This window comes from Oncorhynchus kisutch, linkage group LG23 (genome assembly GCF_002021735.2).
Source record: "Oncorhynchus kisutch isolate 150728-3 linkage group LG23, Okis_V2, whole genome shotgun sequence".
Taxonomy (NCBI): Eukaryota; Metazoa; Chordata; class Actinopteri; order Salmoniformes; family Salmonidae; genus Oncorhynchus; species Oncorhynchus kisutch.
Genome location: NC_034196.2, coordinates 33611473 through 33636621, shown reverse-complemented (window position 1 = coordinate 33636621; position 25149 = coordinate 33611473). Strand labels below are relative to the sequence as shown.

The window sequence follows — 25149 nt, the reverse complement described above, 5'->3', positions numbered from 1 at the left end:
GATGTACGCAACTCCGTGTCTCTTCACAGTCAGTGACCGTACCATTCAGTGTCCTGACAACGCACAATGGCCGTTAAAATGGTATAGCATTGCTTCGGAGATACCTGGTGTTTCTGTGTGTGTAAGTGTGGACTGGGACCAGAAATCAGCCTTAGCATTTCTAACACACTGGGCCATGTTTTTCCTCAAGGCCCCCCACACCAGCCCATTTATTTCCTTGTAGCCCCCAGTATTAGCCAGATAATTATCTTTTTGCACAAAAACATGCCCTCCGCCCGAAATGCCAGATGGCCAATCCACCCCTGCCACTAAATTACATCCACCACCCACACTTCTCTATGAGATAAAGTGTGCATAGCAATGTGATACACTAACCACCACACTGTTGTTCCTTTGCTCACCCCCTCAGACCATTAACATATTTAGCAAAAAGGAACATTCATAACTTATACCAGTGATTTAAGATATTCTTAGCAGGATAATGTTAAACATGCATGATTTCAGTTTTGAACTGTTGTAAATGTAGCCTACACACAATTTCCTTTTTCTCAAAGTGGAAAAATAAGATCTGACCCAGATGAACCAACATATATAACGGTTCCATCTGCGTGTAGGCCATGAGACCACAATGCACTGCAGCTCTGCAGAGCGTCATGGAAACTCCCTCTCTGTGTGGGCAGAAAGCAGGAAGTGGTGTGATTCTCAGAAACAGGTTTAGGTTTAGAAGTGATATACACACATCAGAATGAAAATAAATGCACAAAAGAAGACATTGTAATGACTTGATTTCTGGAATAGGCTCTTTGAGGATTTAGTTTTTAGCCTTCACCTCCAAGTCAGTCATGAGTCATCCCAGGTTTCAGCATCCCTTAGGTAGAAATAAGTCAGAGTTAGAATCTGTCATTTACAGCTTTATTATTGAGTAAAACATTAATACACAGTAGCAGTTTTTGTTTGCTTGTAAGTAATTGTTTTCCTTGATCATTTGCACACAAAAAAACAAGTTAGACCGGCCCATCCGGGTAAAAACTGATCAGCCAATCCGCCCCTGTGTGTGTAACAGTATATCTTTAGACCGTCCCCTCACCCATACCTGGGCGCGAACCAGGGACCCTCTGCACACAACAACAGTCACCCACGAAGCATTGTTACCCATCGCTCCACAAAAGCCGCGGCCCTTGCAGAGCAAGGGGAACTACTACTTCAAGGTCTCAGAGCAAGTGACGTCACCGATTGAAACGCTATTTAGCGCGCACCACCGCTAACTAAGCTAGCCGTTTTAGTATTCTTTGTTTTCTTTATTATTTTGGTCAGTGGCGTGCCGTGGGCCTGGGGCCTGGGCCTTCAGTGAGGTCCTACACAGTCCCACCCGAATTAATCCACCTCTTATTACCACCATTATGATGCCATGGCTCTAGACACTATACATTTAGACAGAAACGCAGTATAACCAGGCATTGCGTCACCTTGAAAATGACATTTTTATTCAGAGAATTGCAGGGGAAGAGTACAATACAGTACAGTTCAACTAATTGGCAAGAACTTAGTCGAGTGCAACAGAGTTATATGAATATTCTTCTTCTATCCATTTCTGGTCCACAAACTTCGAGCTTTAAGTCCCCCCCCAAAAATGCAGTTCCTGTTTACCCAAAAACACAATCAATGAGTCTTTTCAATATTTCCCTATTTTTCTTCACCTTTTCATTGGTTGCAGCTCCGTTGCCCTGCGCGCTTGTTCGTTGAGCTGTAGATCCACTCGGGTGTCCCCAAAAGTTTTCAAAAGCACCATTGCTTGTAAGTGGCCAGCCGTAATTTGGTGTCTCGTTGCTGCCTTGCTTAGACAACTCAAGTTTGCAAAGCCAGTGTGGCTCCAAACACCAAATCGATCACTTGCAAATAATAGGCATTCCCAGCAGTACAGGTTGCAGTGTTCCTCGGAGCCTGTGAGCCATTGATAGCGCTTGTAGTTGGAACTTTGAAAGTGGCGAACAAACCCCTTTCCCGCCTGTGACAGGCTTTGTAGCGTCGGCGTCGGGTGACCTCTCCTTACAATGTCTAACTTTTCTTGAAAAGTTCATCTTGAGAATGCCGTTATAATTATATCCTCGACCAAATCTATATCTTCTCCTCCTTCCGCCATTGTTGGTTGAAAAAACAGCTTAGTAGTACGCAAATTAATTTGTTTATCAAATTCAGTTTCCTAGTTCTGAGGTTCTGCATAGACCTGCCCATAGGACTTGCCTCTCAATATTGGTAATCCAATCAAAAGACGTGCACGCACTACGCCTGCTAGCTGGCTCCTGTGTAACACTGGAGCCAGCCAGCAGGCGTACAATAGCCAACTCTAAAGCTGATTGGTTGACACTAAATTTTCATTTCCATTCACTTTAAGCTACAAGCGCCCGCACTGTTGATTCTGAAGGCCCGAGGGCAGATATTAGATCCCTGGCAACACATGATTGCTGAATATGATTGGATAAAAGATCTAACATAAAGACCAGCCTTCCAAATTGTTGGGACTAGTCTAGGTGTTTTTATGTCTATGGTTGCCTAGATTGGTTCTCAATCAGAGGCAGCTGTTTATTGTTGTCTCTGATTGGGGACCATATTTAGGTAGCCATATTCCTTGGGTATTTTGTGGGTTATTGTCTATGTATAGTTGCTTGTGTCAGCAACAGTCGTTATAGCGTCACGTTTGTTTTGTTTAAGTGGTCTTCCTTTAATAAAGAGGAATGTATTCTAGTCACGCTGCGCCTTGGTCTCCTCGTTACAACGAACGTGACAGTGTGTGTGTGCCGCATTAATTTACCACTTTATAGTGTAGGCAAGGCTAATCTCACCAGCACTGAAGTGGTAGCGTCCAATTGATCCACAGATTTAAGAAATAACCGTGTTCCCAGCCACACCAATATTTCATTTTTAATTTTCGAACAAATAAAGGTAAATTCGAAAATTTGAAAAACATTATAAAATCTAAATTTTAATGGGTTGAAAAATTCGACAGTTTCGACAAAATTCGAAAATTTCTATTATTCAATTTGAACGAGTAGTCAGAAAATTGAGAAATTGAAACTAATATTCTATTTAATTTCATCAAGTGTATTAGACCATTTGACTGATAAGCGTTACATGGAACTGAGTGCCATCTTCTGATGGTTATATTTATCAAAGTGTCAATGTGACAACATGATTATATACATTAGTCTGCGTTCATTTTGGTGTTATTTCAAAGACAAACAAACTAAATGGTCCATTTTCGTGGAACAGTAATTTCAATAATAACGTTTTAGTTTTTCAAAGTCATTGACTCGTGGTTAATTATAAAAATCTGAAGTAAAATGATAATGTAAAAGTAAAAATTCATCAAGAGCATTTGCCTCTGTCATGGACACATTGATACATTGTGGTCCATTAGTGGCTAAATAAATGAAAGCATAGAAGGCCATTGCAGCAGTATGCCTATAACTTCCATCATCAAATAAGTAAAAGGCCTAAAGCAGACAAATAAAAACAGTAGAAAATATGATACATTCATCTCTCTTCTCTGCCTGTCTGCCTCCCTTTCGGTCTGTTTTGACTTGAGCTATTGCTAGTGAAGTTCAACATTGTATCAAATCATCACATTATATCAACTAGGCTATTCCGGGCCCTCAAAGTTTCCTGTGTCAGTGAGCTTGGAACAGAAAGCTGTTTTTATGACGTTTCCACTGGATATATGGATATCAGATCATGATATTTTGCTCTATCACACCGAGGCTTGGTGATTATCATTTGCACTGGATATTAAAAAGACAGACCTTTTTGACTAACGTGAGGCGAATACATTTTTGAGGGGGTATGGTGCATTCTGAAAGTATTCAGACCCCTTTTCCCTCATTTTGTTACGTTACATCCTTATTCTAAAATGGATTGAATTGTTTGTTTTCCTCATCAATCTATGCACAATACCCCATAATGACAAAGATTTTTTTTGAAATAGAATTGTTAGTTTCTCCCATTCTTCTCTGCAGATCCTCTCAAGCTCTGTCAGGTTGGATGGGGAGAGTCGCTGCACAGCTATTTTCCGGTCTCTCCAGAGATGCTTGATCGTGTTCAAAGTCCGGGCTTTGGCTGGGCCACTCGAGGACATTGAGACTTGTCCCGAAGACAACGCAGGAGTGGCTATGTTCTTAGGGTCGTTGTCCTGTTGGAAGGTTAACCTTCGCCCCCAGTCTGAGGTCCTGAGCGCTTTGGATCAGGTTTTGATCAAGATCGCTTTGTACTTTGCTCCGTTCATCTTTCCCTTGATCCTGACTAGTCTCCCAGTCCCTGCCGCTGAAAAACATCCCCACAGCGTGATGCTGCCACCACCATGCTTCACCGTAGGTATGGTGCCAGTTTTCCTCCAGATGTCACGCATAGAGACAGAAAAATGGTTTCATTTGTTTATTGCAACAGCACAAATTCTTGCAGATTTTTTTATTGCTGCACCCCAACATCTTGAGGTTATGAGAAAGTGCAGTTGTCTTAGGTCTGATATCTTTTTAAAATTGTATTATTATTATTTTTTATTTTACCCCTTTTTTCTCCCCAATTTCATGGTATCCAATTGTTGTAGTGGCTACTATCTTGTCTCATCGCTACAACTCCCGTACGGGCTCGGGAGAGACGAAGGTTGAAAGTCATGCGTCCTCCGATACACAACCCAACCAGCCGTACTGCTTCTTAACACAGCGCTCATCCAACCCGGAAGCCAGCCGCACCAATGTGTCAGAGGGTACACCGTGCACCTGGCAACCTCGGTTAGCGCGCACTGCGCCCGGCCCGCCACAGGAGTCGCTGGTGCGCGATGAGACAAGGACATCCCTACCGACCAAGCCCTCCCTAACCCGGACGACGCTAGGCCAATTGTGCGTCGCCCCATGGACCTCCCGGTCGCGGCCGGTTACGACAGAGCCTGGGCGCGAACCCAGGGACTCTGATGGCACAGCTGGCGCTGCAGTACAGCGCCCTTAACCACTGCGCCACCCGGGAGGCCCTAGGTCTGATATCTGATTGGAGGTTAACTTTACAGTAATGCCATTGGTCATCAACTTAGATGTTGAATCCAAACAACTCAGATGTTATAAAATGGTCTCAGATTCATTGTCCTTTATCTTTGTTCCTGACCAGCTGTGGTCACACTCTCTCTCTCTCTCTCTCTCTCTCTCTCTCTCTCTCTCTCTCCTCCCCCCTTGAATGCCTTGTATGTAAATCCTTTCATTTTATAATGAGTCATAAACATTTTAGTAGACTTTGCATACAAATGACGTAGTCTTATCATAGGTCACGTGTGAGGTATATTTAATATAATCTACAGTATATGTTGATATGATAAATATCACCCAGCATCAGGAGCAGACAGTATAACTCCTACTCCTGTCTCTCTGTCTATCTCCAGGTATGGCCGTTCGTAACAACAGTTCCCAAATGAAAGCTGTCATGCAGCATGACGCCGCCATGCAGAACAATAACAGGGATCAGGGGGTTAAACGCAACCCAAACGGAGAGGTCCCTGTTGGAAACCTGGTCGACATTGACAAAACTTCGGTCACCAAATCACTGCACAGAGACAGTGAGAGAGAAAGGGATGGAGAAAGAGAGAAAGAGGGGGATGGAAAGGCGGGTGGAGGAGAGGACACAAATAGCGGGAAGGATAGAGGAAGGAAAAGAGACACAGAGGGAGCGAGGGGTGAGGAGGAGAAGAGGTCATGCTGCTCTCAGAAGCTGAAGAAAGTCCCTCAGTGTCACGTGGAACTGGGGCAGCTGTCCTTCAGCAGAACTCACAACGTCCTCATAGATGTAAGAGAGATAATTAAACCAGTGCAGATCAATAAAAAAGTTTGCATCTAAAGTAACAGAGTGAACTGGAACGTTTACACAAAACAATTACTACAAAGAGTGTCTCTCACTGTTCATTCATGTCTCTGTCTACCTCCCTATTCAGGTGAATGAGTTCCGCCATAAAAGGATATTAAAACCTCATTCTGGACGTCATGTGTGGCACAGTGACTTTGTTAAGATGCCCTGCTCACCAGAAAGCCTCATCAAGACTGGACGGGTGTGTTCATTGATTCATTAATTTACTGATGATCGATACATTATTTGTCAATTGATTGGTTCAATGAACATTTGGTTGATTGATTTATTTGTTTGTTGGCTAATTTATTGATTGGTAATTTGGTTGATTGACTTTTCCCAGGTAACCAGCTCTGAGCAAAGTCGGTGGAAGGTGGTCTCTAAACAGCTGCAGAGTCTGGCCAATAAGACCACTGCATCAGTGGGTGACGTAGAGGTACGACACACACACACACGCCTCCATTATCCTAACATTTCCTAACACCTCCATTATCATAACACCTCCATTATCATAACATTTCCTAACACCTCCATTATCCTAACACACCTAATTATCCTAACATTTCCTAACATGCCTCCATTATCCTAACATTTCCTAACACTCCTAATTATCCAAACATTTCCTAACATGAATCCATTATCCTAACATTTCCTAACATGAATCCATTATCCTAACATTTCCTAACATGAATCCATTATCCTAACATTTCCTAACATGCCTCCATTATCCTAACATTTCCTAACATGCCTCCATTATCCTAACATTTCCTAACATGCCCCCTCAGGTTAACCTGGGTTTGGGGTAACAGTTAAGGTAGGGGTTAGCATGTTTGACCAGTACTGTTTAACAATGATCTACATGTTTCTCTCCACTTAGAAAGCCATAAAGAAATACAACCCAAAGTATGAAGATCAATGGTCCTTTGATGCCCTGCATACCTTTGTTCAGGTCAGTTACCACTTCACTGTGAATGGTCAACTTGCCCTCCAAATACACCTCCGCTGTTTTCAATCAGGATCTCAGCGATCACTGCCTCACTGCCTGTATCCGCTATGGGTCCGCGGTCAAACGACCACCCCTCATCACTGTCAAACGCTCCCTAAAACACTTCTGCGAGCAGGCCTTTCTAATCGACCTGACCCGGGTATCCTGGAAGGATATTGACCTCATCCCGTCAGTCGAGGATGCCTGGTCATTCTTTAAAAGTAATTTCCTCACCAGCTTAGATAAGCATGCCTGTTAAAAAAATGCAGAACTAAGAACAGATAAAGCCCTTGGTTCACTCCAGACCTGACTGCCCTTGACCAGCACAAACATCATGTGGCAGACTCCAATAGCATCGAATAGTCCCCGCGATATGCAACTGTTCAGGGAAATCAGGAACCAATACACGCAGTCAGTCAGGAAAGCAAAGGCTAGCTTTTTCAAGCAGAAATTCGCATCCTGTAGCTCTAACTTCAAAAAGTTTTGGGACACTGTAAAGTTAGTACCTCAGCCACGCTCAAGGTACTAAACGATATCATAACCGCCATCGATAAAAGACAGTACTATGCAGCCGTCTTCATTGACCTGGACAAGGCTTTCAACTCTGTCAATCACCGTCTTCTTATCGGCAACTCAATAGCCTTGGTTTTTCTAATGACTGCCTCGCCTTGTTCACCAACTACTTTGCAGACAGAGTTCAGTGTGTCAAATCGGAGGGCATGTTGTCTGGACCTCTGGCAGTCTCTATGGGGGTACCACAGGGTTCAATTCTCGGGCCGACTCTTTTCTCTGTATATATCAATGATGTCGCTCTTGCTGCGGGCGATTCCCTGATCCACCTCTATGCAGACGACACCATTCTGTATACTTCTGGCCCTTCCTTGGACACTGTGCTAACTAACCTCCAAACGAGCTTCAATGCCATACATTACTCCTTCCGTGGCCTCCAACTGCTCTTAAACGTTAGTAAAACCAAATGCATGCTTTTCAACCGTTCGCTGCCCGCACCCACCCACCCACCCGACTAGCATCACCACTCTGTACAGTTCCGAGCTAGAATATGTGGACAACTATAAATACCTAGGTGTCTGGTTAGACTGTAAACTCTCCTTCCAGAGTCATATTAAACATCTCCAATCCAAAATCAAATCTAGAATCGGCTTCCTATTTCGCAACAAAGTCTCCTTTACTCACGCTGCCAAACTTACCCTTGTAAAACTGACTATCCTACCGATCCTCGATTTCAACGATGTCATCTACAAAATAGCTTCCAAAACTCTACTCAGCAAACTGGATGCAGTCTATCACAGTGCCATCTGTTTTTTTACCAAATCACCTTATACCACCCACCACTGCGTCCTGTATGCTCTAGTCGGCTGGCCCTCGCTACATATTCGTTGCCACACCCACTGGCTCCAGGTCATCTAAGTCTATGCTAGGTAAAGCTCCGCCTTATCTCAGTTCACTTGTCACGATAACAACACCCACCTGTAGCACACGTTCCAGTAGGTATATCTCACTGATCATCCACAAAGCCAACACCTAATTTGGCCGCCTTTCCTTCCAGTTCTCTGCTGCCAGTGACTGGAACGAATTGTAAAAATTGCTGAAGTTGGAGACTTTTATTTCCCTCACCAACTTTAAACATCAACTATCTGAGCAGCTAACCGATCACTGCAGCTGTACATAGTCCATCTGTAAATAGCCTACCCAATCTACCTACCTCATCCCCATACTGTTTTTATTTTATTTACTTTTCTGCTCTTTTGCACACCAGTATCTCTACTTACTTCATCACCTGCTCATTTATCACTCCAGTGTTAATCTACTAAATTGTATTTTTTTTATTTAATTTTTTTATTTTTTACCTTTATTTTACTAGGCAAGTCAGTTAAGAACAAATTCTTATTTTCAATGACGGCCTAGGAACAGTGGGTTAACTGCCTGTTCAGGGGCAGAACGACATAAATAGGCCATATTCGCTCCTATGGCCTATTTATTGCCTATCTCATACCTTTTGCACACAATGTATATAGACTTTATTTTTTCTACTGTGTCATGTACTTGTTTATTGTGTTGTCTTGTTTATTGTTTACTCCATGTGTAACTCGGTGTTGTTGTCTGTGTCACACTGCTTTGCTTTATCTTGGCCAGGTCACAGTTGTAAATGAGAACTTGTTCTCAACTAGCCTACCTGGATAAATAAAGGTGATTTTTTTTAAAATATTTTATTTTGTTACATATATTCTCCTTTCTCTCTTCTCTAGAAATCACCCAAAGAAGAGAAATACTACATGTCTGTTTTTCCTAAGATAGCAGAGCTGGCCTCCAGCCTGCCTCACGATATCAAGAAGGTAACAACATAGGAACTGAATGATGTACTATGGTACAGAGGTAGTGTACTATGTAGTGTGGCAGACCAGGTCGTTTGGTCAAGACGTTTACACAGATCAGACACGGACAGAGTAGGATTAGCTCGGTTTCAAGGGTGTTTATTTAAATAATGAATCAAATTAAGAAAAGGATAGGTCTCCCCCATGAGACCCTACAGCGGTAGTGGACTATGTAGGGCACAGAGTTAGTGGACTATGTAGGGCACAGAGTTAGTGGACTATGTAGGGCACAGAGTTAGTGGACTATGTAGGGCACAGAGTTAGTGGACTATGTAGGGCACAGAGGTAGTGGACTATGTAGGGCACAGAGGTAGTGGACTATGTAGGGTACAGATTGTAGAGGTACTGAATGTGTGTTCTCTACTCAGTCTGATAAATGTGTGTGTGTGTGTGTGTGTGTGTGTGTGTGTGTGTGTGTGTGTGTGTGTGTAGGCTATCCCTCTACTCAAGAAGGGCCAGACTCAGTCCATCACGTTGTCCCAGAGACAGATAGCTTGTCTGCTGGCCAACGCCTTCTACTGCACCTTCCCCCACCGCAACTCTCCCAACCCCAGAGCAGAGTACCACAACTACCCCACCATCAACTTTAACAGGTCAGAACACACACAACAAACTCCACTGAGGACCCACACACATAGAGACAAACACGAAGTATTCCAACTTCAACAGATGATAACATGTGACCACTCGATCTCTCTGTGTTGTCAGTCTGTTTGAAAAGTGGTCTGAGAGGAAGAGAGAGAAGCTGAGAGCCCTCCTTCATTACTTCCACACTGTCACAGACCCAGGTACGTTACTACCACACACTACTATAGTCACTATAATGACTGGAATACAAGTGCTGTAGTGTACTGTAGGGTACAGAATGCAGGTTACAGGAACCTATTTAAGACCGTCTGATGAGTGTCGATGAGGAATACCCTCTGATAATAGTTGCTGTGGGAACCAGGTTTACCTGTCTGAACTTTGACCCTTGTTGCCATGACAGCGACCAGGCTCAATGGACTGGTGACCTTTGAGAGGCGCTACATCAGAGACAAAGACATGCCCTACTGGGGGAGGTACACACACACACACTCACTCACTCACTCACTCACTCACTCACTCACTCACTCACTCACTCACTCACTCCTAATATGTCCCCTCTTGTCTTTCTCTGTGTGTCAGTTGTAAGGAAACTGTTCCTAAACTCCACGTCACCTCAGCAGGCTGCATAGAGGAACAGCGAGCAGGGATGTTACAGGTTGGTGACATCTAATGGCTTGTGTGTGTAACACTGTATAAGTGTGTGTGTGTGTGTAACACTGTATGTGTGTGTGTTTGTGAATTTTTGAGTGTGTAATGCTAAGAGTGTGTGTGTGTGTTGCAGGTGGACTTTGCCTGTAACATGATAGGAGGTGGAGTGTTGGGCTCAGGTCTGGTTCAGGAGGAGATTCTGTTCCTGATGAACCCTGAACTCATCGTATCTCGACTCTTCACTGAGAAACTAGGAGACAATGAGTGTCTCTTCATCACAGGTGTGTGTGTGCGTGTGTGATCACAGGTTATATCATCTCTCCTCCTCTCCCTTTCTCTCCGTTACATTTTCTCTCTCTCTCTCTCTCTCTCTGTAGGTTCTCAACAGTTCAGTCAGTACAGTGGCTACAGTGACACTTTTAAGTGGGAAGGGCCTCACAGAGACGACTTTGAGAGGTGAACACACACACTCACACACTCACTCACTCACTCACTCACACACAAACTCACACACTAAAGTCCCTGATTGCTCTGCCTGTGTTTGCAGGGATGAGTGGCAGAGGCTACACAGACAGATTGTGGCCATGGATGCTCTCCACTTCAGACACCAGAGAGAACAGTACAACATGAAACAGGTCACCAGGGAACTCAACAAGGTGAGAGCCAACCCTCCTCTCCTGTAGGGGCCAGATTACAGCTGATTAGTAGAATCAGGTGTGCTAGCTAGAGCAGGGCTGGAGATAAATCTGATGTCGGTGGTGTCCTGTAATATCCTCCCTCAGGCGTACTGTGGCTTTAAGGCAGGTGACAACACTTACCCAGACTTCCTTCCTGACATCGCCACGGGAAACTGGGGCTGCGGAGCCTTCAATGGAGACCCCAAACTTAAAGGTACCCCTAACTGTTAACCCCTTACTTAAAGGTACCCCTAACTGTTAACCCCTTACTTAAGTTAATGGTACCCCTAACTGTTAACCCCTTACTTAAAGGTACTGTTAACCCCAAACTTAAAGGTACCACTAACTGTTGACCCTGGCTCCTAACTCCCCAAACAATAACTCAACTCTACCCACAGGATATTCCACATAGACCCACTCTGAAAATTCACTGAAAATTATACTGTGATCTGATTGGTTGTTTTTCCCCTCCCAGCTCTGGTCCAGCTGATGGCTGCAGCCAGGGCCAAGAGGGGCGTGTCCTTCTTCACATTCAATAACTTCATCTTGGAGAGAGAGCTGCAGGACATGCACCACCTACTGGACACACACAGAACTACAGTGGGTGAGTTAGTATGCACAGAACTACAGTGGGTGAGTTAGTACACACAGAACTACAGTGGGTGAGTTAGTACACACATAACTACAGTGGGTGAGTTAGTACACACAGAACTACAGTGGGCGAGTTAGTACACACAGAACTACAGAGGGCGAGTTAGTACACACAGAACTACAGAGGGTGAGTTAGTACACACAGAACTACAGTGGGTGAGTTAGTACACACAGAACTACAGTGGGTGAGTTAGTACACACAGAACTACAGAGGGTGAGTTAGTACACACAGAACTACAGTGGGTGAGTTAGTACACACAGAACTACAGAGGGTGAGTTAGTACACACAGAACTACAGTGGGTGAGTTGGTACACACAGAACTACAGTGGGTGAGTTAGTACACACAGAACTACAGTGGGTGAGTTAGTACACACAGAACTACAGTGGGTGAGTTAGTACACACAGAACTACAGTGGGTGAGTTAGTACACACAGAATTACTACACTCCAGAGTATGTGATCTGAGTTGAGTGGTCAGGAATCGCGCTCATTGCTCCTGGAGCACTGCTCTGGCGTTCCACCTCCTTTCCAACCGCTCCGCTAAAAAAACACTCTGCACTCAAAAAATACAAATAAATGCCGCTCTTAATTCGCTCCATTCATTAAAATCACAATTGAACCAAAACCCATCTATTGTAACTACCTGGACCTACAGTACCATTTGGTTTTGAAGGATTGAAACCAAACCATTTGATTTGAATGAAAAGTATTTTAATACAAAGAAATACATTGTGAAGCATTTGCAAGTGCGACACAATTGGCAGGTAGGGACATAAAGTGTTCAACATTTAAACAACATTTTGATGTATTAAATCATTATAGTCTATACATTGCACATATAGGCTGTGACTTACTTACAATTAAATACAAATTAAACGAAAAATGCCTTATTAGTCTACAGTGCCTTTGAATTCATTTTTAGAAACACAAGTTTGGCCAGTCTGCGGCTTCAGGCTCATGTGATGGTGCCTGGAGTCCAGAAGCACAGAGTATCCTCGCTGCACTTGCAGAGCCGCTGGGGATGCTAACACCCTTTTGGCCACTCTTGCCATCCTGGGCAGAGATGCAGAGTTGTTGTTTTTTTCTCTCTCTAAGTAGTCCTAAAGGTTTTTAGGCAAGATAACCCAATCAAAAGGGAAGCTCTTTGAAATTGGGAATATGCCAGGCCTATTGGGCCAAAATCAATGATGGCCTATTGTATAGATAATAGAACAAAAATGACCTAAACTTTTAAGAGATCAGATTTTTTGTTTATAAATACTTCGCTACAATGACACAGTTATCTACGCACCTCTTTCTTTCTGCATTTGAGATGTGTCCTTAGAGATTCCACAATGATTATTTAGTTGTGGACACCACATCACTCCCTCTCTTGCTCTTGGTCCTCATCTTTGTAAGTCACCTTGATTTTGCACCTGTGTGTTTTATCAGTTTCTTTATGACAATATTTATTAGCTAAAGCAAGTGGCTCTAGCAGCACACAAGTAGACTACAAATGCATGCTGGGCCGGGGGCGTGCCCTGAGCTCCTGAAGTGAGCGAAATTGGAGCGGGCGAGAAGGCTGACGCTCCAGCCTTTGGGAATCTCGCTCCGTGCTCCAGTCAAATTGGGCAGCCTCCGCTCTTCACTCCGCTCCAGCTCCACTCTGCTCACTTACAGTTGAAGTTACACTTACAGTTACATACACCTTAGCCAAATACATTTAAACTCAGTTTTTCACAATTCCTGACATTTAATCAGAGTAAAAATTTGCTGTCTAAGGTCAGTTAGGATCACCACTTTATTTTAAGAATAAAGAATGTGAAATGTCAGAATAATAGTAGAGAGAATGATTTATTTCAGGTTTAATTTCTTTCATCACATTCCCAGTGGGTCAAAAGTTTACATACACTCAATTAGTATTTGGTATCATTGCCTTTAAATTGTTTAACTTGGTTCAAATGTTTCGAGTAGCCTTCAACAAGCTTCCAACAATAAGTTGGGTGAATTTTGGCCCATTCCTCCTGACAGTTGGTGAAACTGAGTCAGGTTTGTAGGCCTCCTTGATCGCACATGCTTTTGTAATGGCCACTCCAATAATTTGACTTTGTTGTCCTTAAGGCATTTTGCCACAACTTTGGAAATATGCTTGGGGTAATTGTCCATTTGGAAGACCCATTTGCGACAAAGCCTTAACTTCCTGACTGATGTCTTGAAATCTTGCTTCAATATATCCACATAATTTTCCTTCCTTGTGATGCTGTCTATTTTGTGAAGTGCACCAGTCCCTCCTGCAGCAAAGCACCCCCACAACATGATGCTGCCACCCTCGTGCTTCACGGTTGGGATGGTGTTCTTCGCTTGCAAGCCTCCCCCTTTTTCCTCCAAACATAATGGCCAAACAATTCGATTTTTGTTTCATCAGACGAGAGGATATTTCTTCAAAAAGTACAATCTTTGTCCCCATGTGCAGTTGCAAACTGTAGTCTGGCTTTTTTATGGCTGTTATGGAGCAGTGGCATCTTCCTTGCTGAGCGGCCTTTCAGGTTATGTCGATATAGGACTCATTTTACTGTGGATATAGTTACTTTTGTACCTGTTTTCTTCAGCATCTTCACAAGGTCCTTTGCTGTTGTTCTGGGATTGATTTGCACTTTTCGCACCAAAGTACGCTCATCTCTAGGAGACAGAACGCATCTCCTTCCTGAGCGGTATGACGGCTGCGTGGTCCCATGGTATTTATACTTGCATACTATTGTTTGTACAGATGAACGTGGTACCTTCAGGCGTGTGGAAATTGCTCCCAATGATGAACCAGACTTGTGGAGGTCTACACATTTTTTTCTGAGGTCTTGGCTGATTTCTTTTGATTTACCATGATGTCAAGCAAAGAGGAACTGAGTTTGAAGGTAGGCCTTGAAACACATCCACAGGTACAGGTACACCTCCAATTGACTCAAATGACTATCAGAAGCTTCTAAAGCCATGACATAATTTTCTGGAATTTTCCAAGCTGTTTAAAGGCACAGTCAACTTAGTGTATGTAAACGTTTGACCCACTGGATTTATGATACAGTGAAATAATCTGTCTGTAAACAATTGTTGGAAAAATTACTTGTGTCATGCAGAATGTAGATGTCCTAACCGACTTGCCAAAACTATAGTTTGTTAACAAGAAATTTGTGGAGTGGTTGAAAGGCGAGTTTTAATGACCCCAACATAAGTGTATGTAAACTTCCGACTTCAATAGTGCTCTGATACACACAGACCTACAGAGGGTGAGTTAGTACACACAGAACTACAGTGGGTGAGTTACCATAGTACAGACTCAGATCTACAGTAGGTGAGTTACCATAATACAGACTCAGATCTACAGTGGGTGAGTTACCATAGTACAGACTCAGATCTACAGTGGGTGAGTTACCATAGTACAGACTCAGATCTACAGTGGGTGAGTTACCATAGTACAGACTCAGATCTACAGTGGGTGAGTTCCCATAGTACAGACTCAGATCTACAGTGGGTGAGTTACCATAGTACAGACTCAGATCTACAGTGGGTGAGTTACCATAGTACAGACTCAGATCTACAGTGGGTGAGTTACCATAGTACAGACTCAGATCTACAGTGGGTGAGTTCCCATAGTACAGACTCAGATCTACAGTGGGTGAGTTACCATAGATAGTAGACACTAGGAACTACAGCGGGTGAGTAACTATAGTAACTACACTGAACAAAAATATAAACGATACATGCAACAATTTCAAAGATTTTACTAAGTCACAGTTCATAAAGTGAAATCAGTCAATTGAAATACATTCATTAGGCCCTAATCTATTGATTTCACATGACTGGGAATACAAATATGCATCTGTTGGTCTCAGATACAGTTGTGTACAGATCTTTGCGACATGGGGGGTGCATTATCATGCTGAAACATGAGGTGATGGCGGCACAACAATGGGCCTCAAGATCTCATCCGTGAATGGCTCACTTCTCCAGCGTGCCAGTGACCATCGAAGGTGAGCATTTGCCCACTGAAGTTGGTTACAACGCCGAACTGCAGTCAGGTCAAGACCCTGGTCAGGACAACGAGCACGCAGATGAGCTCCCCTGAGGCGGTTTCTGACAGGTTGTACAGATATTCTTCGGTTGTGCAAACCCAGAGTTTCATCAGCTGTCCGGGTGGCTGGTCTCAGACGATCCCGCTGGTGAAGAAGCCGGATGTGGAGGTCCTGGGCTGGCGTGGTTACATGTGGCCTGCGATATTGAGGCCTGTTGGACGTACTGCCAAATTCTCTAAAACGACGTTAGAGGCGGCTTATGGTTGAGAAATTACCATTAAATGATCTGGCAACAGCTCTGGTAGACATTCCTGCAGTCAGCATGCAATTGCACACTCCCTCAACTTGAGACATCTGTGGCATTGTGTTGTGTGACAAAACTGCACATTTTAGAGTTGGCTTTTATTGTCCTCAGCACAAGATGCACCTGTGTAATGATCATGCTGTTTAATCAGCTTCTTGATATCAAATCAAAATTAAATCAAATGTATTTGCCACATACACATGGTTAGCAGATGTTAATGCTAGTAAGGCTAGTTTCCTGAATTTCCTTTGCCTGTCACACTCAACAAACAACAAAACAAATTCTAACCATAACCCTAACCCTAACCCAAATGTTATTTGTCACATACACATGGTTAGCAGATGTTAATGCGAGTGTAGCGAAATGCTTGTGCTTCTAGTTCCGACAATGCAGTAATAACCAACGAGTAATCTAACCTAACAATTCCATAACTACTAACTTATACACACAAGTGTAAAGGGATAAAGAATATGTACATAAAGATATATGAATGAGTGATGGTACAGAACGGCATAGGCAAGATGCAGTAGATGGTATCGAGTACAGTATATACATATGAGATGAGTAATTTAGGGTATGTAAACAAAGTAGCATAGTTTAAAGTGGCTAGTGATACATGTATTACATAAAAATGCAGTTGATGATATAGGGTACAGTATATACATATACAGTGCCTTGCGAAAGTATTCGGCCCCTGTTACGGTTTTCTAGTGGTGAAGGAGAGTCAGTCCAAAATGCGGCGTGGCTATTGAGATTCATGTTTAATAAAAATAAAGTAAACACGAATCAATACAAAAACAATAAACGTAATGAAAACCGAAACAGCCTAAACTGGTGCAAACTAACACTAGACAGTTACAAGGACACTAAGGACAATCACCCACACCAAACTCAAAGAATATGGCTGCCTAAATATGGTTCCCAATCAGAGACAACGATAAACACCTGCCTCTGATTGAGAACCACTCCAGACAGCCATAGACTTAGCTAGATACCCCACTAAGCTACAATCCCAATACCAACACCAAAACCCCAAGACAAAACACACCACAATACAAAAACCCCATGCCACACCCTGGCCTGACCAAATACATAAAGATAAACACAAAATACTTCGACCAGGGCGTGACAGCCCCCTTGAACTTTGCGACCTTTTGCCACATTTCAGGCTTCAAACATAAAGATATAAAACTGTATTTTTTTTGTGAAGAATCAACAACAAGTGGGACACAATCATGAAGTGGAACGACATTTATTGGATATTTCAAACTTTTTTAACAAATCAAAAACTGAAAAATTGGGCGTGCAAAATTATTCAGCCCCCTTAAGTTAATACTTTATATCGCCACCTTTTGCTGCGATTACAGCTGTAAGTCACTTGGGGTATGTCTCTCAGTTTTGCACATCGAGAGACCGAATTTTTTTCCCATTCCTCCTTGCAAAACAGCTCGAGCTCAGTGAGGTTTGATGGAGAGCCTTTGTGAACAGCAGTTTTCAGTTCTTTCCACAGATTCTCGATTGGATTCAGGTCTGGACTTTGACTTGGCCATTCTAACACCTGGATATGTTTATTTTTGAACCATTCCATTGTAGATTTTGCTTTATGTTTTGGATCATTGTCTTGTTGGAAGACAAATCTCCGTCCCAGTCTCAGGTCTTTTGCAGACTCCATCAGGTTTTCTTCCAGAATGGTCCTGTATTTGGCTCCATCCATCTTCCCATCAATTTTAACCATCTTCCCTGTCCCTGCTGAAGAAAAGCAGGCCCAAACCATGATGCTGCCACCACCATGTTTGACAGTGGGGATGGTGTGTTCAGGGTGATGTGCTGTGTTGCTTTTACGCCAAACATAACGTTTTGCATTGTTGCCAAAAAGTTCAATTTTGGTTTCATCTGACCAGAGCACCTTCTTCCACATGTTTGGTGTGTCTCCCAGGTGGCTTGTGGCAAACTTTAAACAACACTTTTTATGGATATCTTTAAGAAATGGCTTTCTTCTTGCCACTCTTCCATAAAGGCCAGATTTGTGCAATATACGACTGATTGTTGTCCTATGGACAGAGTCTCCCACCTCAGCTGTAGATCTCTGCAGTTCATCCAGAGTGATCATGGGCCTCTTGGCTGCATCTCTGATCAGTATTCTCCTTGTATGAGCTGAAAGTTTAGAGGGACGGCCAGGTCTTGGTAGATTTGCAGTGGTCTGATACTCCTTCCATTTCAATATTATCGCTTGCACAGTGCTCCTTGGGATGTTTAAAGCTTGGGAAATCTTTTTGTATCCAAATCCGGCTTTAAACTTCTTCACAACAGTATCTCGTGCCTGCCTGGTGTGCTCCTTGTTCTTCATGATGCTCTCTGCGCTTTTAATGGACCTCTGAGACTATCACAGTGCAGGTGCATTTATACGGAGACTTGATTACACACAGGTGGATTGTATTTATCATCATTAGTCATTTAGGTCAACATTGGATCATTCAGAGATCCTCACTGAACTTCTGGAGAGAGTTTGCTGCACTGAAAGTAAAGGGGCTGAATAATTTTGCACACCCAATTTTTCAGTTTTTGATTTGTTAAAAAAGTTTGAAATATCCAATAAATGTCGTTCCACTTCATGATTGTGTCCCACTTGTTGTTGATTCTTCACAACAAAATACAGTTTTATATCTTAATGTTTGAAGCCTGAAATGTGGCAAAAGGTCGCAAAGTTCAAGGGGGCCGAATACTTTCGCAAGGCACTGTACATATGAGATGAGTAATGTAGGGTATGTAAACATTATATTAAGTAGCATTGTTTAAAGTGGCTAGTGATATATTTTTACGTCAATTTCCATCAATTCCCATTATTAAATGACTGGAGTTGAGTCAGTGTGTTGGCAGCAGCCACTCAATGTTAGTGATGGCTGTTTAACAGTCTGATGGCCTTGAGATAGAAGCTGTTTTTCAGTCTCTCGGTCCCTGCTTTGATGCACCTGTACTGACCTCGCCTTCTGGATGATAGCAGGGTGAACAGGCAGTGGCTCGGGTGGTTGTTGTCCTTGATGATCTTTATGGCCTTCCTGTGACATCTGGTAGGTCAACTGGAGGTGTCCTGGAGGGCAGGTAGTTTGTCCCCGGTGATGCGTTGTGCAGACCTCACTACCCTCTGGAGAGCCTTACGGTTGTGGGCGGAGCAGTTGCCGTACCAGGCGGTGATACAGCCCAACAGGATGCTCTCGATTGTGCATCTGTAGAAGTTTGTGAGTGCTTTTGGTGACAAGCCGAATTTCTTCAACCTCCTGAGGTTGAAGAGGCGCTGCTGCGCCTTCTTCACGACGCTGTCTGTGTGGGTGGACCAATTCAGTTTGTCCGTGATGTGTACGCCGAGGAACTTAAAACTTACTACCCTCTCCACTACTGTCCCATCGATGTGGATAGGGGGGTGCTCCCTCTGCTGTTTCCTGAAGTCCACAATCATCTCCTTTGTTTTGTTGACATTGAGTGTGAGGTTATTTTCCTGACACCACACTCCGAGGGCCCTCACCTCCTCCCTGTAGGCCGTCTCGTCGTTGTTGGTAATCAAGCTTACCACTGTAGTGTCGTCCGCAAACTTGATGATTGAGTTGGAGGCGTGCATGGCCACGCAGTCATGGGTGAACAGGGAGTACAGGAGTAGGCTCAGAACGCACCCTTGTGGGGCCCCAATGTTGAGGATCAGCGGGGTGGAGATGTTGTTACCTACCCTCACCACCTGGGGGCGGCCCGTCAGGAAGTCCAGGACCCAGTTGTACAGGGCGGGGTCGAGACTCAGGGTCTCGAGCTTGATGACGAGTTTGGAGGGTACTATGGTGTTAAATGCCGAGCTGTAGTCGATGAACAGCATTCTCACATAGGTATTCCTCTTGTCCAGATGGGTTAGGGCAGTGTGCAGTGTGGTTGAGATTGCGTCGTCTGTGGACCTATTTGGGCGGTAAGCAAATTGGAGTGGGTCTAGGGTGTCAGGTAGGGTGGAGGTGATATGGTCCTTGACTTGTCTCTCAAAGCACTTCATGATGACGGAAGTGAGTGCTATGGGGCGGTAGTCATTTAGCTCAGTTACCTTAGCTTTCTTGGGAAAAGGGACAATTCTGGCCCTCTTGATGCATGTGGGAACAACAGACTGGGATAAGGATTGATTGAATATGTCCGTAAACACACCAGCCAGCTGGTCTGCGCATGCTCTGAGGACGCGGCTGGGGATGACGTCTGGGCCTGCTGCCTTGCGAGGGTTAACACGTTTAAATGTTTTCCTCACGTCGGCTGCAGTGAAGGAGAGTCCGCAGGTTTTGGTTGCGGGCTGTGTCAGTGGCATTGTATTGTCCTCAAAGCGGGCAAAAAAGTTATTTAGTCTGCCTGGGAGCAGGCCGTGACGGGGCTGGTTTTCTTTTTGTAATCCGTTATTGACTGTAGACCCTGCCACATACCTCTTGTGTCTGAGCCGTTGAATTGTGACTCTACTTTGTCTCTATACTGACGCTTAGCTTGTTTGATTGCCTTGCGGGTGGAATAGCTACACTGTTTGTATTTGGTCATGTTTCCGGTCACCTTTCCCTGATTAAAAGCAGTGGTTCGCGCTTTCAGTTTCACGCGAATGCTGCCATCAATCCACGGTTTCTGGTTTGGGAATGTTTTAATTGTTGCTATGGGAACGACATCATCAATGCACTTTCTAATGAACTCGCTCACCGAATCAGCGTATTCGTCAATGTTGTTGTTGGACGCAATGCGGAACATATCCCAATCCACGTGATCGAAGCGGTTTTGAAGTGTGGAATCAGATTGGTCGGACCAGCGTTTAACAGACCTGAGCACGGGAGCTTCTTGTTTTAGTTTCTGTCTGTAGGCAGGAAGCAACCAAATTGAGTCGTGGTCAGCTTTTCCGAAAGGAGGGCGGGGGAGGGCCTTATATGCGTCGCGGAAGTTAGAATAGCAATGGTCTATGGTTTTACCAGCCCTAGTTGCGCAATCGATATGCTGATACAATTTAGGGAGTCTTGTTTTCAGATTAGCCTTGTTAAAATCCCCAGCTACAATGAATGCAGCCTCAGGATATGTGGTTACCAGTTTGCAAAGAGTCAAATAAAGTTAGTTCAGGGCCATCGATGTGTCTGCTTGGGGGGGAATATATACGGCTGTGATTATAATCGAAGAGAATTCCCTTGGTAGATAATGCAGACGACATTTGATTGAGGAATTCTATGTCAGGTGAACAGAGGGACTTGAGTTCCTGTATGTTGTTGTGGTCACACCACATCTCGTTAATCATAAGGCATACGCCCCCGCCCCTCTTCTTACCAGAAAGATGCTGTCGGCGCGATGCGTGAAGAAACCAGCTGGCTGCACTGACTCCGTTAGCGTGTCTCGAGTGAGCCATGTTTCCGTGAAGCAAATAACGTTAATAATGCTACCCTTGCTCGGATTTCATCAACCTTGTTGTCAAGAGACTGGACATTGGCGAGTAGTATGCTAGGGAGTGGTGCACGATGTGCCCATCTCCGGAGCCTGACCAGAAGACCGCTACGTTTCAATCTTTTACGACGTCTTTGTTTTGGGTCGCAGCCTGGGATCCATTCCGTTGTCCTGGGTGAAAGACAGAACACAGGATCCGCTTCGGGAAAGTCATATTCCTGGTCGTACTGATGGTGAGTTGACGTTGCTCTTATATTCAGTAGTTCTTCCCAACTGTATGTAATGAAACCTAAGATGACCTGGGGTACCAATGTAAGAAATAACACATAAAAAAAACAAAAAAGTGCATAGTTTCCTAGGAACGCGAAGCGAGGCGGACATCTCCGTCGGCGCCGGAAGCTGTCAGGTGGATGGATTATCTTGGCAAAGGAGAAATGCTCCCTAACAGGGATGTAAGCAAATTTGTGCACACAATTTGAGAGAACTAAGCTTTTTGTCCATATGAAACATTTCAGGGAGCTTTTATTTCAGCTCATGAAACATGGGACCAACACTTTACATGTTGCTTTTATATTTTTGTTCAGTGTATTCAAACCAAGGTGGCATTGACTTGCACTATGCTTTTTAGCTCTTGATGGTTGCTAGGCTGCACCCATTACTTCTATCCTCCTGGCAGTTGTAAACTTTGTGAGGCATGTCACTTCACTCATCTCTGCATATAGCCCACCACATGCACTGTTTTCTTAACCACAACACGATGGATCCATAAAGAATTACTGTGGGAATAAATAACGAAAATATGGGAATAAAGTAGGCTAATGCAATTGAAGGCATAAGATTGTTGCTTAATGAAACTCCAATAGCATGAGCCTACCTGTGTGTTGTCAACTATTTCAGCACTGTTTTCAGACAACGTGGAACTCTTGACAAATCAAGGTTGCCATCCAATTGGTGACAGATTTCCTTGTGAATATTCTAAAAACCGCATAAAGGAAATATGCACATTTTCCCACCAGTGTGTTTCCACCAAATGGACTTGTTGTGGAAAAGAAATCAGTCTTGATGACATAGTGCACACAAAAAGTAATGAATGTACCAAATTCAATGTGTACAACAGTGAGAATATATTTGTTTGTCAGACAGCAGTCACGCATCGATCATCATGTCACCAGAATAAGAGCCTCTAAATTTATTGGAAAGAAGCATCAAGATCATCACCGTGCACTTTCACCACACTGTGAAATTCATCATAACTTATTTCATCTGTAGCCTAATAAACTGCATGCTTTCCTGACGAGTTGTAGTGGGAGGACCACACATGTCATCGCGTGACTCCATGTTCATAGGATGGTTATTGTATCAATATTTGCGTATAAGCGTTTCCACCAACATTTCTCATGTAATTAATTTAATTAGACACAAAAATCTCCCACCTTGTCTAGTGTATTTTGTTTTGTCGACATTTGGAAAGTTAATGCTAATCCTTTACACATGAACGCTCACTCATTCGGGAACAATTGCAATCAATCAATATATTTACGCTCAGTGTGTCGTCTTGATCGCTGGTGTAAAGTTTGTCTTTCGTAGAATTCTCCGTCTCTCTCCCTCTCTCTCTCTGTCTTGGTTAGAGGGGATAGTTCAAAGTGACATGCATTATAGAATGGATGTTTCGGCGGTACTCGTTCAATGATACCGAATTCCTCGCTGTAGACTAGTAATTAGTATCAAAGACTTGTTCTCATTCTGTCGGTATCGATAGTCTAAGAGTTTAACCACGTGGTATGGTTAAAAGATTCAGCAATGGTCTACAACCTTTGTCCTCCCCTAATGGAGAAAAACATGGTGATAATTTCTCAAAGTTGGGTTTTATTCGGAATGGCAGAAAAGGGCTGTCCCAGGATGTCTGACCCTCACTGGGCTCAGGGGCGGTCCTCTGATTTAGTTAACTCCAATCCCCTTTTTGAGTTTTCCTTCATTAAACAGTCCAAAATCACATTGTAAAATTGTGTAAACAGTATCATACTCACTCATTCATCTTATACAACAATTAGATGTAAACATTATATCTGGGGCTATTATATAAACAACGTTATGGTAATGTGGCCACACCGTCTCCCATGACCTTCCCAAGTTGTGACAAACGGACCAGTTTGTAGCTGGATTCTTCACCGATCTTTTACACTTTCTCTGGAATATGAACTTTGTTCGTACCTCAAGTTCTGTAAGGTGGAAGGATTTCCTTTGTCTCCATGAAAAACTACTCTCTCTATACTGTGTGTCCATGAGTTCTTCTCAGGACTTTACGACCTCTGACCACAGCAGCCTAGTTGAAGGAGGAAAGGCGGAGGCAGGGAGAGGGGGATGGGGTTGCTATACTCAAAGAGGCCAACGTCATGACACCCTAGACAATACAAAAACTACACAAACCACCCTACACGTCCCACCCTGACCTAACCAAAATAATAAAGAAAACTAAGATAACTAAGGTCGGGGCGTGACATATTTGTTTTCTCATCTATCACTGATCAGAAACATTTGGCATTCAAGAATATAGCCTAAATCAAGAGTAGGTATATTATTTTGCTTGAGTGCGTATAGTCAACTCCAAAAGCTTGAGGAGGTTGTGATTTTTTAAAAATAGATTGTTATTATTTTCTATTGATATGATGAAGATTCTCTCAATGTAAGACCCTACACCTGCACCCTGTCAAAGCGGACTGAGGATAGAAAAAACATGGGCTTGCCTTGGACGAGGTTTTTTATATGACAGCGGTTCCACACGTTGCCGTGATGTAAAAAAGTCCTCCTTCCCTTCACTGTGTTTAGTCAAACATCATATCCTCCTGGTTGCCGTGTAAATCAAGTTTGATTGATTGATTCCTCTCCCCTGTCTCAGGTGAGCTGTATGAGTTGCTGGTTGACTACTGTGCTGTGATACAGTTGGCTCACACACATGCGGACCTGTTTGACTGGATCAGGAATACCCTGAAACACAGGAGTCAGCTGTGAGGACACATCTACATACTCTGAAGGAGCTTCCTTTCCTTGTCTCCTTTCCTTTTTTTCACATTATTGAGATGCACCCCAGAGATAGTGGCTCTATGAATGATCTGTGGATAGAAACATGGTACAATTCCAAGTAATGGTTGATTATGAATGTGTTTGTCTTTTCAATAGTTACACTGTTTCTAAATCAAACTGATACATTTGTAACTACTGCATACTGAACTATTTAGAAAACGACTAAATGTGATGATAAAACGAAGCTAATGAAATGATGTCAACAAAATCAGGGTTACTGCTTTTTGATTTGTCCCTTGATGATAGCCAACAACTTAACCATCACCAGACATATATATATATATATATATATATATACATGCAGTGTTCTGTAAAATACTCTAAAATTATAAAAAAAATTCTTTAAACATTTTGAATAAATTCCTCTTTATAATCTAGTGACTTCACTGTTTGTTTATTGGTAAAATGAGTATTGTGGCTGTATTGTGGCTGACAGACATACGCACCAGTGGCGGCTGGTGGGACGAGCTATAGGAGG

General features: G+C 43.3%; 1 protein-coding gene across 1 annotated transcript; it reads left to right on the top strand.

Moving 5' to 3' along the window:
- Nucleotides 1-4016: 4016 nt before the first annotated feature.
- On the top strand, nt 4017-25044 carry pargl (poly (ADP-ribose) glycohydrolase, like). The gene is made up of 16 exons (XM_020457816.2): nt 4017-4365; nt 5420-5820; nt 5966-6079; nt 6221-6313; nt 6755-6826; nt 9130-9216; nt 9688-9848; nt 9964-10043; nt 10244-10316; nt 10423-10498; nt 10625-10772; nt 10869-10947; nt 11039-11147; nt 11274-11382; nt 11644-11772; nt 24487-25044. Exons 1-16 carry the CDS (start codon nt 4164-4166, stop codon nt 24597-24599), a joined length of 2046 nt encoding a protein of 681 aa, XP_020313405.2. The 5' UTR covers nt 4017-4163; the 3' UTR covers nt 24600-25044.
- Nucleotides 25045-25149: the final 105 nt, after the last annotated feature.

What these genes read in the sequence shown, in the direction of transcription:
- pargl (XM_020457816.2), top strand. Translation starts at nt 4,164, where the DNA reads ATGTTCTTAGGGTCGTTGTCCTGTTGGAAGGTTAACCTTCGCCCCCAG. An exon ending in CATCAGTGGGTGACGTAGAG is followed by an intron (nt 6,314 to 6,754) that starts GTACGACACACA and finishes CTCTCCACTTAG; the next exon opens with AAAGCCATAAAGAAATACAA. An exon ending in TCACCAGGGAACTCAACAAG is followed by an intron (nt 11,148 to 11,273) that starts GTGAGAGCCAAC and finishes ATCCTCCCTCAG; the next exon opens with GCGTACTGTGGCTTTAAGGC.